Raw genomic sequence first — 13,865 nt, 5'->3', positions numbered from 1 at the left:
GATGGGGTTGCGACACGCTGACTCAGTGGTTAGTACTGCTGCCTCTCAGCGTCAGGGAGCTGGATTCCATTCCAGCCTTGGGTGACTGTGGAGCTTGCAAGTTCTCCCCGTGACTGGGTGGGTTCCCTGTTGGGTGACCCGGCTTCCTCTAACATTCGAACGATATGTAGGTTAGATGGATTTGTCAAGGAAAATTTACACTTTGAGTCTAAATATGTGGATGTTACGTGGATTTACCATGGCCAACGCATGGGGATACGGAGATAGGGTTTGGCTATGGGCCTGGGTAGACTGCAGGCATGATAGGTCGAAGATTCCCCTTCTGCACTGTATAAATTCCATGTTCAGTTATTGTAGGCGAGTATCGCCTTTTCAAGCAGAGGGTGTATGGAACTGGCCAAGATTGGGAGTGGTATCAGGGGACGGAAAGGGATTGGTGTTTATTCTGTACGAGGTAGGGGGATGAAGGACAATCTGCACGGACTAGATGGAGGGGAGCGCCCATGGGAGGCAGAGGTGGAAAGCTAATTCGAGGCAGTTCGCCTTTATTTTGAACCGATAAGTGAGACATGATTCGGAGGCCGCAACACGCTCAAGGACTTTGAAGGTAAAGATAGGTTGAAATTCCAGGATATGGTGACTCCAAAACGAACACAGAAAACAATAAAAACAATCTGTAATAAGAAGGAATCCACATTAAAATATTGTCATCACGGCGAGCACGTTCTTTTAAGAAGAAGTTCGTCCATAGATCTCAGAAAATGAGGATCAAACAGCTGGGGAAAATAGTGTTGCAGCTGTTTGAACACCTGTCCCCGTTCTTTCTCTCCTTCCCATTTATGGGGGATGCATCGGCTTTTTTCCTCAATAGTGCCCTGCTCTTGTTGTTTGCTATTTGGTAGTCTGGCATCCATGTTCCATTATGGGACTGGAAACACTGCTCGCACATGTTTGGTTTCTTCACAAGTTGAATAACTTATGGAACGAGGAAGCTCAAAGTGGCCTTGATTTTTCCTCTGAACTTGGACTGAGTCGCCGCATAAATAAACGTGTTCGTGCAGCAACTTAAGTTCCGCAGCATAATTCCAACTTGCTGGAATATATATTCAGCCTCGGTGTAATCATTGGGATCTATTCCTGCAAGGTTGTAATATAAGAATTCTATAACATTTACCAGCCACAGAATTATGAAGCTGCCGGATATGGAGAAGAGTAAAATCACAGACTTCCTTCTGCTCTCCATCTCTGGGTCACGGTGGTTGTCTCCCTTCCTCTGACCCTTCAGTCCCTTTCGGACCCGACTGGCCACTAAAATGTGTCTGACCGTCAGGGCGTTGATCAACACAATTAAAGCAAATGGGAGCAAAGGGGTTAGAAATCTATCAAACCAATTGTATCTCACCCATCCGGTCTCTGAATAGAAGTCTGGCTTTGTATGACAGAACCACGGCACATTGTCAGTAATGCTTTCGGGTTCATAGGTGAAGTAGATGGGGATGTTGGCGAAACACAGAAAAATGCAGAATGTTGCTAGAACCACTGCCGCTGTTTTCACTGTGCAATATTTGGCGTTAAGCTTCTGGCAACAAATAGCCACAAATCGATCAAAGGAGAAAGTGATAGTGAACCACACCGAACAGTCTATGGCTGCCCCTCGCAGGACAGCATTAACGCTGCATATAGGGGTGATGTCTAGGAAACAGATTGGAAAATAGTAATGATTGATCTGCATAAGTATAACCTCAGTGATAATGACGAATAGATCTGACAGTGCCATGGCCAGCAGGTAACGAGTTGTACAGCTGGAGAGACCGCACTTTCCCCGGGACAGGATTAAGATGGCCAGCAAGTCAACTGTAAGAGAGAGAAGGGAAAATGCTGATAAAACATTCTCTGTGAGTGACACAGGAACGAAAGACTGGATCTTAACATGAAACAAGGTAGGACAGCGGCGATGAGAGGCAATAATTTAAAACAAATACCAGGACACTAACCTACCCCCAATCCAGACGAGCTCCAAGTTTAGTGGGCTAAGGATTGAGAAGAAACAACAACAAAGAATAAGACAGCACAGGAACAGGGTTTTCGCTCCTCCAAGCAAGCTCCAATCACGTGCCTTATCTAGACCAACCGCCTGTATATTTCTGTACCCCGTCTCTTCATGTGCCTAACCAGATAATTCTTATAGGTCGCTAACGTATCTGCCACAACCACCTCAATTGGCAGTGCATTCCAGGCCACCACCATACTCTGTGTAAAAGAATTCCCCCGTACATCTCCACTGAACCTTTCTCCCCTCACCTTGAACTTGTGCGCCCTTATAAATTTTAATTCCGCCCTGAGAAAAAGCCTCCAATTGTTCACCCTATCTATACCGTTAATAATTTCCGAGTCGTTCTGGTAGTGCGGTGACCAGAATTCGACACAGCATTCCAGAAATGGCCTTACCAACGTTCTATATAACTGCAACATAATTTTCGACCTTTTATAGTTGATACCCCGTCCTATGAAGGCAAGCATGCCATATGCTTTCTTTACTACCATTTCCACCTGTGTTGCCATTTTTAAGGATGTGTGGTACTGCGCGCTCAGATCTACCTGTGTCTCTATGTTTCTGATGGTTCTGCTAATTATTTTATAGATCCCACCTGAATTGGATCCATTCGTCCGGGATAAATTCCATCTACCATTTCTCCTCCCAATTTTGCAGTCTATCCCTCTCCTGTTGTATTCTCTGACAAGCTTCATCACTCTCCGAAATGCCTGCAATCTATGTATCATCGGCACGCTTGCTAATCATACCCGCTAAGTTTTCTTCCAATCTATTTATATATATTGCAAAGAGCAGAGGTCGAAGTACTGACCCCTGTGGAACACCAGTAGTTACAGACCTCAACTCGCAAAAATACCGACAATTACTCTGACGAGATTTCTTGGCATTGTATACCTGTCCCAGACTGAAGCTATCTGATTTAAGCCGTTCCACAAGTTTATTACTGGTAACCCCTAATTTCCATGAGACCACACACCCATGCAGAGACAGGATGGTCAAGCGAATGCGGCTGTCATAAAGCACGTCATTTGCTTCTTCTTCACGATGTGATGCTTCTCAAGATCGGAACGTGCTCTGTCTCTATGCTGCTGATGGTTCTGCTAAATTCTGCAACCCACTTATTCACCCTCCCGGACGTCAGTCCCAGCGCCTTGCACTTTTTTCAAACTCAAGCTCCATGAAAATGAAAAAACGTTCTTGTGTTCGCGCCGCCTGCTACCAGCAGCTTTAGCCAAGTTGTGCGCATGGAGGAAATGCAGCTATTTATGATTTAAATATTCCCAGTTACTCTGTGGCTGCACAATGAAATCAACAAAGAGGGAGGTCTCCCGCTCTTTACATCGGTCCCGGTTGTATCGAATCTATTGACAGAATTTCAGTCCATGTGCTCGACGCCGTAATGCCATACCTGCCATTGCCATGGGGGTACGCAAAGGATTTGATCACGAATGCGATGTCACAGAGAATGACGCGACCTCTCTGACATCTGACCTCCTTCCCAAAAACACTTTACAGCACGAACACACCCCAGAGGTCGGAAGTATTATAAAATCAAAATAAAATATTGGTGCAGCGTAGACGTACAGGATAGAGTTACGAATAGAGGAAAGAAAATCATACTTGAATATATGTTTTGAAGTATTTTAATAATTATGATGAATTGTAGAACAGTTTTGTAGGACAGGTACAACATAATTTTACTACACAAAAGCCTTGGTTAAGGTGCCGCTTAGCAAACTCGGCACTAACTTTGGAGCAAGTAGAAGTTATGGGGAAAAGTTGCAGAATGGAATGCAACAGAAAATCACCCAGAGAGTGGACGACCTGATCAACTCGCAGCCCCAGAAATCAGTTGAAACCAAACACTATGTTTTCAAGGAGCAGTTAGATTTAGCACTTGGGGCGAAGAGGATGAAAGGCAACATCAGGCTGTTGAGTTGCATGATCAGCCGTGATCATAAGATCATAATACCGGCGTTGGACTGGGGTGAGCACAGTAAGACGTCCTACAACACCAGGTTAAAGTCCAACAGGTAAGTTTCGAATCACTAGCTTTCGGAGCACTGCTCCTTCCTCAGGTGAATGAAGAGGTGGGTTCCAGAAACATACATATCGACAAAGTCAATGATGGAAGACGATACGGTTATCGTCCTGCTCATACTCTCTATGTTTCTATAACACAAGGTGTAGACGTTGAAGCGATTTCTTCAGTTTATTGGGGCGTGGGAAGTGACATTCTACAAGAATGAGCGCAGGCATTTCTGCCGTTCATCAACAATGTGGAGTTGGGAAGCAGAATCACAAAGTCCAATTTTAATGGCAAATCCAACTTGAGAACGTATTAATCACACAGGAAACAGGAACAGAACACGTGAGTATATTAATAATAATCACAGAACGTGCACAAGTGACATTCCAATGACAATTAATTCATTTCAACGTAGCTAAACGCCAGCTGATGTATTTTCGTTGAAGCAATACCTTTCCAAAACATTCCTCGTTTCACAAAATATTTGCAGCAGCATCAATCCTGAAGAAGAGTATATATATCAAAGGTGAATGGATTTTTAAAAAAATGGAGCTGGCACTAAACAGCTCACAGTTTGGTTTTGACTACACTAAATTAGCTCTTTCTGTGCGTTCCCCCTCTTACATGAAATGATGCTCTGTATAGGGTGAAAATGATTATGATCAGAATGCTGATAGAACTGAGAGTTCTGAAATAAGGTTTTCATCATCCAAAGCTCAACACATCCCTCCGACTAATCCCTGTGTTCGGAAAAAATGTGGCGTATCTTCAGTTTCAGGTCCCCCTTCTCACTGGGACACACGTCACAGATCTTGTACAGGCGATATATTTAAACTCTTTGAAACATTGATCAGAATTGATGATAAAAATAATAATCATTGCCGAATTGAACGGTGAAATGCTCCCATTTGAATGGTGATCCCGAGTAATAGTCAGAAATTGGAATTGAGTACTCAAGGCCCACAGGTTCTCAGGAACCTTTGCCTGGGGAGGAGGGTATTTGAAATGAAAACAAATGGAATGTTTACAGAAACAATAGTCAGAGTTAGAATACGTTATTATCAAATGAATGTGGTTATGGTAACAGTGCCGCCGAACTGTTTAACTGCCGATAACTAGAATATCCTTTATTATGGCTCGGAAAACAGAAAATAATGAAAGATCAGTGCAGAACGAGGCGATAATGTCATCGAGTGGCACGGTCTCTTCCAAGAAGTATGCGATCTAGACCAACTCCTCCACCCTATCCCCGTACCCGCACCGAACCTGCACAGTTTCTGACACCAAGGGGCAATTTAGCCAATGTACTCCACCTAAACTGCACATCTTTGGACTGTGGGAACAAGCTGAAGCACCCGGAGGAAACCCACGCTGACCAAGCGAGGGTGTGCTAACTCTAAACAGTAACCCAAGGCGAGGATTGAACTCGAGTCCCTAGCACTGTGGGGCAACATTGCCAACCACTGTGCCACCGAATCGAAATAGACCATTGTACAGACCCATTCCAAAACGCCTTCAACCAACAGCGACATATATTCTATTGCCAATCTATTGGACGTATGCCACACAAGGGCACATTCAAACAACGGATCTCATTTCAATTAAATTCGTGATTCAGATTATACAGGCACAGATATGTGGCCACAGGAATAACATGCAATAAGCTGATTGGTAAGCGCCGTCCATGAATTTTACACTGAAACATATTCCCAGTAATGGTTAGTCAGATAGTTTACTCTGGTCACTCACACACGTTCAATATAATTCACGTTGGGTAATTTTTCCAGGAGCATATTCTCACTCGAGTCATCTCACGCACGGCGTTTAGCGATTCCCACTTGATTTAATTTAAGTATGTCTCCCACTCATACCTTACTGAAAGAGTTGTCCTTCACTGTGCTGTCATACAACAGAGCGTGATATTCCCCGCAATGCAAGGACATATTAACTTCGAGAAGCTGCGAGTTACAAACAATGATCTCCATGAGTGAGGTAATAAAACATTACCACAGCAATAAATCAAAACATTTGCATGTATCAATGGACATCACTATTCTGGTGCCTGTGGAGTGGTGACAAATATCCTGCTGGTGAAATTATAATTAGCAGAGTAAAATAAGTCTGATCACAATGACTATTGCCAGGAACATAATTGCTATAATCACGTACCTAGAATACCAATGGCAGCCAGGAATGTGTAGAAGATTTTATCTACACTGCTAAATGCGACAAGCATTTTCGGTGCTCAGCTCTCTGCCCCTTCGTGTGGCGGTTCGTCACTTTGGTGATACACTTTCAATCATTCAATATATATCTTGTGTGATCTCCATGGGGATATTGAACTTGCGACATCTTTCAAGATCTTTTCTTTTCAAACAACTGAACAACGGATTCCGACATCGAGTTGCGAAATAAATGTGGTCTTCGCCAATTGACTTGGAAAGTCCAATGATCTGCAGGATGTCTGGATTGGCCATGTCAAATTACCCTTCGTGTGCAAAGAAAAGGATAGGTGGGGTTACCTTGTTGCAGGGATGGGGTGAATGTGTGGGCTTGGGTAGGGTGCTCTTTCCAAGGGCCTGGGCAGTAACGAGGGGCCGAATGGCCTCCTTCTGCACTGTAAATTCTATGATCTACGATAGATGAAAGCAGTGGACATTTCTGATCACAATTATTAACCCCGAAAATCCCTCGTCGTCTTTTTTTCTCCTTTTCATTTTTCCTGAATGTCGGCTTCGCTGGCGAGTCTGGCATATGTTTCCCATCCCTAATTTCCCTTGAGATGCTGGTGGTGAGCTGCCTGCTTGAACCACTTCAGTCCCTGTGGTGTCAGAACATCCGCTATGCTTTTAGAAAGCGAGGTTCAAATTTACCACAGACACAGAGAAGAAACGACAATATATTTAGAAGGCAGGATGGTCGGCGAAACCTCCAGATGGTGGCGATTCCAGTTATCTACTGTCATAAGAACATAAGAACATAAGAACTAGGAGCAGGAGTAGGCCATCTGGCCTCTCGAGCCTGCTCCACCATTCAATGAGATTATGGCTGATCTTTTGTGGACTCAGCTCCACTTTCCGGCCCGAACACAATAACCCTTAATCCCTTTATTCGTCAAAAAACTATCTATCTTTATCTTAAAAACATTTAATGAAGGAGCCTCTACTTCTTCACTGGGTAAGGAATTCCATAGATTTACAACCCTTTGGGTGAAGAAGTTTCTCCTTAACTCAGTCCTAAATCTACTTCCCCTTATTTTGAGGTTATGCCCCCTAGTTCTGCTTTCATCCGCCAGTGGAAACAACCTGCCCGCATCTATCCTATCTATTCCCTTCATAATCTTATACGTTTCCATAAGATCCCCCCTCATCCTTCTAAATTCCAACGAGTACAGTCCCAGTCTACTCAACCTCTCCTCGTAATCCAACCCCTTCAGCTCTGGGATTAGCCTAATGCATCTCCTCTGCACACCCTCCAGTGCCAGTACGTCCTTTCTCAAGTAAGGAGACCAAAACTGAACACAATACTCCAGGTGTGGCCTCACTAAGACGTTATACAATTGCAGCAGAACCTCCCTAGTCTTAAACTCCATCCCTCTAGCAATGAATGACAAAATTCCATTTGCCTTCTTTATCACCTGTTGCACCTGAAAACCAACTTTTTGCGACTCATGCACTAGCACACCCAGGTCTCTCTGCACAGCAGCAAGTTTTAATATTTTATCATTTAAATAATAATCCCTTTTGCTGTTATTCCTACCAAAATGGATAACCTCACATTTGTCAACATTGTATTTCATCTGCCAGACCCTAGCCCATTCACTTAGCCTATCCAAATCCCTCTGCAGACTTCCAGTATCCTCTGCACTTTTTGCTTTGCCACTTATCTTAGTGTCGTCTGCAAACTTGGACACATTGCCCTTGGTCCCCAACTCCAAATCATCTATGAAAATTGTGAACAGTTGTGGGCCCAACACTGATCCCTGAGGGACACCACTAGCTACTGATTGCCAACCAGAGAAACACCCATTAAACCAATGAAACACCCTGTCCTTCTAGATTCTACTGGTCGTGGGTTTGGGCGGTGCTGTTGAAGGGGTTTTGGTGCGTTTCTGCAATGCATCTTGTAGATGGTACAGACGCCGCCCCTGTGTGTCGGTGGTGGCGGTGCTGCTTGTTTGTGGAAGGAGTGACAATCAGACAACCTGCTTTGTTGTGGATGGTGTCGAGATTCTTGAGTGTTGTTGGAGCTGTTCCAATTTAGGCCAGTCAGGGCTATGTCATCACACTGCTTAACTGTGCCCTATGGACATGCTTGCGGCCGGGTTGTGTATGTGGGTTGGGGGTGGGGCAGCAGTTGAGTTACTCTCCGCAGGATTTCCAGCCTCTGACCATCTCTTGTAGCTACATAATTTACATGGCTAGTCCACTTAAGTTTTTGGTCAAATCCGGAGTGCTAACTTGAAACATAAAAGATATCTCAACCAAATTCAGGGCTGCAAGTGAGTCGTCATTCCAATCCAAACGGTACCTCCAATTAATATACAACGTTTGGCTGCCGGTGGGTGAGTATTTAAGTTTAAATTCACTTACCTTGCAGGAGCAGCACTTGGAGTTTCGGCGAGAGCAGCGTGCGGGGGCTGCCAGTGGGTGAGTATTTAAGTTTGAAACAGTTACCTGGTCCCGTTTCTGTTCTTCTTTGCTGTTATATTTTTTATTTTTATTTTTTTATTTTTTTAAGACGGGAACCGGACGTTCGACCCGAGGACTTCTGGGAAAGTCCCCCCACCCCCACCAATAAATTCTGGTGGAGAGGAAACCCTGGACACTACACGTGTAGTGTCTCCCACCCGTCCTCCTCCTCTAACCTAATAATAAAACCCATTGGTCTGAGGTAAGTGCCATATTATATTATTATTTTTTCTTTTTAAAAAAAATTATTTATTAGCCAGATCTTGGTTGAAAGTTAGAGGGATGGCAGGGAAGGGAGTGCAATGTTCCTCCTTAATGACCCTGTTAGTGTCCCTGCTGATTTTACCTGCAGAATGTGCAGCCATCTCCAGCTCCTCCAAGACCGAGTTAGGGAACTGGAGCTGGAGTTGGATGAACTTCGGATCATTCGGGAGGCAGAGGGGGGTCATAGATAGCAGCTTCAGGGAATTAGTTACACCAAAGATTAGAGATAGAATGATAACTGTAAGAGGGACTGGGAAGAAACAGTCAGTGCAGGGATCCCCTGCGGTCGTTCCCCTGAGTAACAAGTATACTGCTTTGGATACTTGTGTGGGGGGGGGGCGGACTTACCAGGGGTAAGCCATGGGGTACGAGCCTCTGGCACGGAGTCTGTCCCTGTTGCTCAGAAGGGAAGGGGGGAGAGGAGCAGATCATTAGTAATTGGGGACACGATAGTCAGGGTCACAGATAGGAGATTTTGTGGGAGCGAGAGAGACTCACGGTTGGTATGTTGCCTCCCAGGTGCAAGGGTACGTGATGTCTCGGATCGTGTTTTTCGGGTCCTTAAGGGGGAGGGGGAGCAGCCCCAAGTCGTGGTCCACATTGGCACTGACGACATAGGTAGGAAAGGGGACAAGGATATCAGGCAGGCTTTCAGGGAGCTAGGATGGAAACTCAGAAAGAGAACAAACAGAGTTATTATCTCTGGGTTGTTGCCCGTGCCACGTGATAATGAGATGAGGAATAGGGAGAGAGAGCAATTAAACACGTGGCTACAGGGATGGTGCAGGCGGGGAAGGATTCAGATTTCTGGATAACTGGGGCTCTTTCTGGGGAAGGTGGGACCTCTACAGACAGGATGGTGTACATCTGAACCTGAGGGGCACAAATATCCTGGGGGGGGGGGGGGGGGGAGAGGGAGATTTCTTAGTGCACTTTGGGGGGAGGGGTTAAACTAATGCAGCAGGGGCATGGGAACCTGGATTGTAGTTTTAGGGTAAGGGAGAATGAGAGTATAGAGGTGAGGAGCACAGATTTGACGTCGCAGGAGGGGGCCAGTGTTCAGGTAGGTGGTTTGAAGTGTGTCTACTTCAAAGAACAAACAAAGAACAAAGAAATGTACAGCACAGGAACAGGCCCTTCGGCCCTCCAAGCCCGCGCCGACCATACTGCCCGACTAAACTACAATCTTCTACACTTCCTGGGTCCGTATCCTTCTATTCCCATCCTATTCATATATTTGTCAAGATGCCCCTTAAATGTCCCTATCGTCCCTGCTTCCACTACCTCCTCCGGTAGCGAGTTCCAGGCACCCACTACCCTCTGCGTAAAAAACTTGCCTCGTACATCTACTCTAAACCTTGCCCCTCTCACCTTAAACCTATGCCCCCTAGTAATTGACCCCTCTACCCTGGGGAAAAGCCTCTGACTATCCACTCTGTCTATGCCCCTCATAATTTTGTAGACCTCTATCAGGTCGCCCCTCAACCTCCTTCGTTCCAGAGAGAACAAACCGAGTTTATTCAATCGCTCCTCATAGCTTATGCCCTCCATACCAGGCAACATTCTGGTAAATCTCTTCTGCACACTCTCTAAAGCCTCCACATCCTTCTGGTAGTGTGGCGACCAGAATTGAACACTATACTCCAAGTGTGGCCTAACTAAGGTTCTATACAGCTGCAACATGACTTGCCAATTCTTATACTCAATGCCCCGTCCAATGAAGGCAAGCATGCCGTATGCCTTCTTGACTACCTTCTCCACCTGTGTTGCCCCTTTCAATGACCTGTGGACCTGTACTCCTAGATCTCTTTGACTTTCAATACTCTTGAGGGTTCTACCATTTACTGTATATTCCCTACCTGCATTAGCCCTTCCAAAATGCATTACCTCACATTTGTCCGGATTAAACTCCATCTGCCATCTCTCCGCCCAAGTCTCCAGACAATCTAAATCCTGCTGTATCCTCAGACAGTCCTCATCGCTATCCGCAATTCCACCAACCTTTGTGTCGTCTGCAAACTTACTAATCAGACCAGTTACATTTTCCTCCAAATCATTTATATATACTACAAACAGCAAAGGTCCCAGCACTGATCCCTGTGGAACACCACTGGTCACAGCCCTCCAATTAGAAAAGCATCCCTCCATTGCTACCCTCTGCCTTCTATGGCCTATCCAGTTCTGAATCCACCTTGCCAGCTCACCCCTGATCCCGTGTGACTTCACCTTTTGTACTAGTCTACCATGAGGGACCTTGTCAAAGGCCTTACTGAAGTCCATGTAGACAACATCCACTGCCCTACCTGCATCAATCATCTTAGTGACCTCCTCGAAAAACTCTATCAAGTTAGTGAGACACGACCTCCCCTTCACAAAACCGTGCTGCCTCTCACTAATACGTCCATTTGCTTCCAAATGGGAGTAGATCCTGTCTCGAAGAATTCTCTCCAGTAATTTCCCTACCACTGAAGTAAGGCTCACCGGCCTGTAGTTCCCGGGATTATCCTTGCTACCCTTCTTAAACAGAGGAACAACATTGGCTATTCTCCAGTCCTCCGGGACATCCCCTGAAGACAGCGAGGATCCAAAGATTTCTGTCAAGGCCTCAGCAATTTCCTCTCCAGCCTCCTTCAGTATTCTGGGGTAGATCCCATCAGGCCCTGGGGACTTATCTACCTTAATATTTTTTAAGACACCCAACACCTCGTCTTTTTGGATCACAATGTGACCCAGGCTATCTACACCCCCTTCTCCAGACTCAACATCTACCAATTCCTTCTCTTTGGTGAATACTGATGCAAAGTATTCATTTAGTACCTCGCCCATTTCCTCTGGCTCCACACATAGATTCCCTTGCCTATCCTTCAGTGGGCCAACCCTTTCCCTGGCTACCCTCTTGCTTTTTATGTACGTGTAAAAAGCCTTGGGATTTTCCTTAACCCTATTTGCCAATGACTTTTCATGACCCCTTCTAGCCCTCCTGACTCCTTGCTTAAGTTCCTTCCTACTTTCCTTATATGCCACACAGGCTTCGTTTGTTCCCAGCCTTTTAGCCCTGACAAATGCCTCCTTTTTCTTTTTGACGAGGCCTACAATATCACTCGTCATCCAAGGTTCCCGAAAATTGCCGTATTTATCTTTCTTCCTCACAGGAACATGCCTGTCCTGTATTCCCTTCAACTGACACTTGAATGCCAGGAGTATACGAAACAAGGTAGGGGAACTGGCAGCATGGGTTGGTGTCTGGGACTTCGATGTTGTGGCCATTTCGGAGACATGGATAGAGCAGGGACAGGAATGGATGTTGCAGGTTCCGGGGTTTAGGTGTTTTAGTAAGCTCAGAGAAGGAGGCAAAAGAGGGGGAGGTGTGGCGCTCCTAATAAAGAGCAGTATTACGGTGGCGGAGAGGATGCTAGATGGGTAATCTTCTTCCGAGGTAGTATTGGCTGAGGTTAGAAACAGGAAAGTAGAGGTCACCCTGTTGGGAGTTTTTTATAGGCCTCCAAATAGTTCTAGGGATGTAGAGGAAAGGATGGCGAAGATGATTCTGGATAAGAGCGAAAGTAGCAGGGTAGCTATTATGGGAGACTTTAACTTTCCAAGTATTGACTGGAAAATATATGGTTCGAGTACATTAGACGGGTCGTTTTTTGTACAATGTGTGCAGGAGGGTTTCCTGACACAATATGTTGACAGGCCAACAAGAGGCGAGGCCACTTTGGATTTGGTTTTGGGTAATGAAACAGGCCAGGTGTTGGATTTGGAAGTAGCAGAGCACTTTGGGGACAGTAACCACAATTCGGTGACGTTTACGTTAGTGATGGAAAGGAATAAGTATACACCGGAGTGCAAGAGTTATAGCTGGGGGAAGGGCAATTATGATGCCATTAGACGTGACTTGGGGGGGAATAAGGTGGAGAAGTAGGCTGCAAGTGTTGGGCACACTGGATAAGTGGAGCTTTTTCAAGGAACAGCTACTGCGTGTTCTTGATAAGTATGTACCGGTCAGGCAGGGAGGCGTTGAGCGAGGGAACCGTGGATTACCAAAGAAGTGGAATCTCTTGTTAAGAGGAAGAAGGAGGCCTATGTGAAGATGAGGTGTGAATGTTCAGTTGGGGCGATGGATAGTTACAAGGTAGCGAGGAAGGATCTAAAGAGAGAGCTAAGACGAGCAAGGAGGGGACATGAGAAGTATTTGGCAGGAAGGATCAAGGACAACCCAAAAGCTTTCTATAGGTATGTCAGGAATAAAAGTATGACGAGGGTAAGAGTAGGGCCAGTCAAGGACAGGGATGGGAAGTTGTATGTGGAGTCTGAAGAGATAGGCGAGATACTAAATGAATATTTTTCGTCAGTATTCACTCAGGAAAAAGATAATGTTGTGGAGGAGAATGCTGAGACCCAGGCTATTAGAATAGATGGCATTGAGGTACTTAGGTAAGAGGTGTTGGCAATTCTGGAGAGGCGGAAAACAGATAAGGCCCCGGGGCCTGATGGGATTTATCCTAGGATTCTCTGGGAAGCCAGGGAAGAGATTGCTGGGCCATTGGCTTTGATTTTTATGTCATCATTGGCGACAGGAATAGTGCCAGAGGACTGGAGGATAGCAAATGTGGTCCCTTTGTTCAAAAAGGGGAGTAGAGACAACCCCGGCAACTATAGACGAGTGAGCCTCACGTCTGTTGTGGGTAAAGTCTTGGAGGGGATTGTAAGAGACAAGATTTATAATCATCTAGATAGGAATAATATGATCAGGGATAGTCAGCATGGCTTTGTGAAGGGTAGGTCATGCCTCACAAACCTTATCGAGTTCTTTGAGAAGGTGACT

At 45.4% G+C, this 13,865-nt stretch overlaps 1 protein-coding gene across 1 annotated transcript; it reads right to left on the bottom strand.

Moving 5' to 3' along the window:
- Window positions 1-976: 976 nt before the first annotated feature.
- On the bottom strand, window positions 977-6,318 carry LOC140396780 (probable G-protein coupled receptor 139). Its single transcript, XM_072485499.1, has 3 exons — window positions 6,252-6,318; window positions 1,279-1,854; window positions 977-1,137 (listed from the first exon to the last, which is right to left on the bottom strand). The coding sequence occupies exons 1-3, from the start codon at window positions 6,316-6,318 to the stop codon at window positions 977-979; spliced, it is 804 nt and encodes a 267-aa protein (XP_072341600.1).
- Window positions 6,319-13,865: the final 7,547 nt, after the last annotated feature.

The sequence above is a fragment of the Scyliorhinus torazame genome, chromosome 20 (assembly GCF_047496885.1).
Source record: "Scyliorhinus torazame isolate Kashiwa2021f chromosome 20, sScyTor2.1, whole genome shotgun sequence".
Taxonomy (NCBI): Eukaryota; Metazoa; Chordata; class Chondrichthyes; order Carcharhiniformes; family Scyliorhinidae; genus Scyliorhinus; species Scyliorhinus torazame.
Note: the sequence above shows the minus strand (reverse complement) of the source record. Positions and strands in the feature narration are given on the sequence as shown.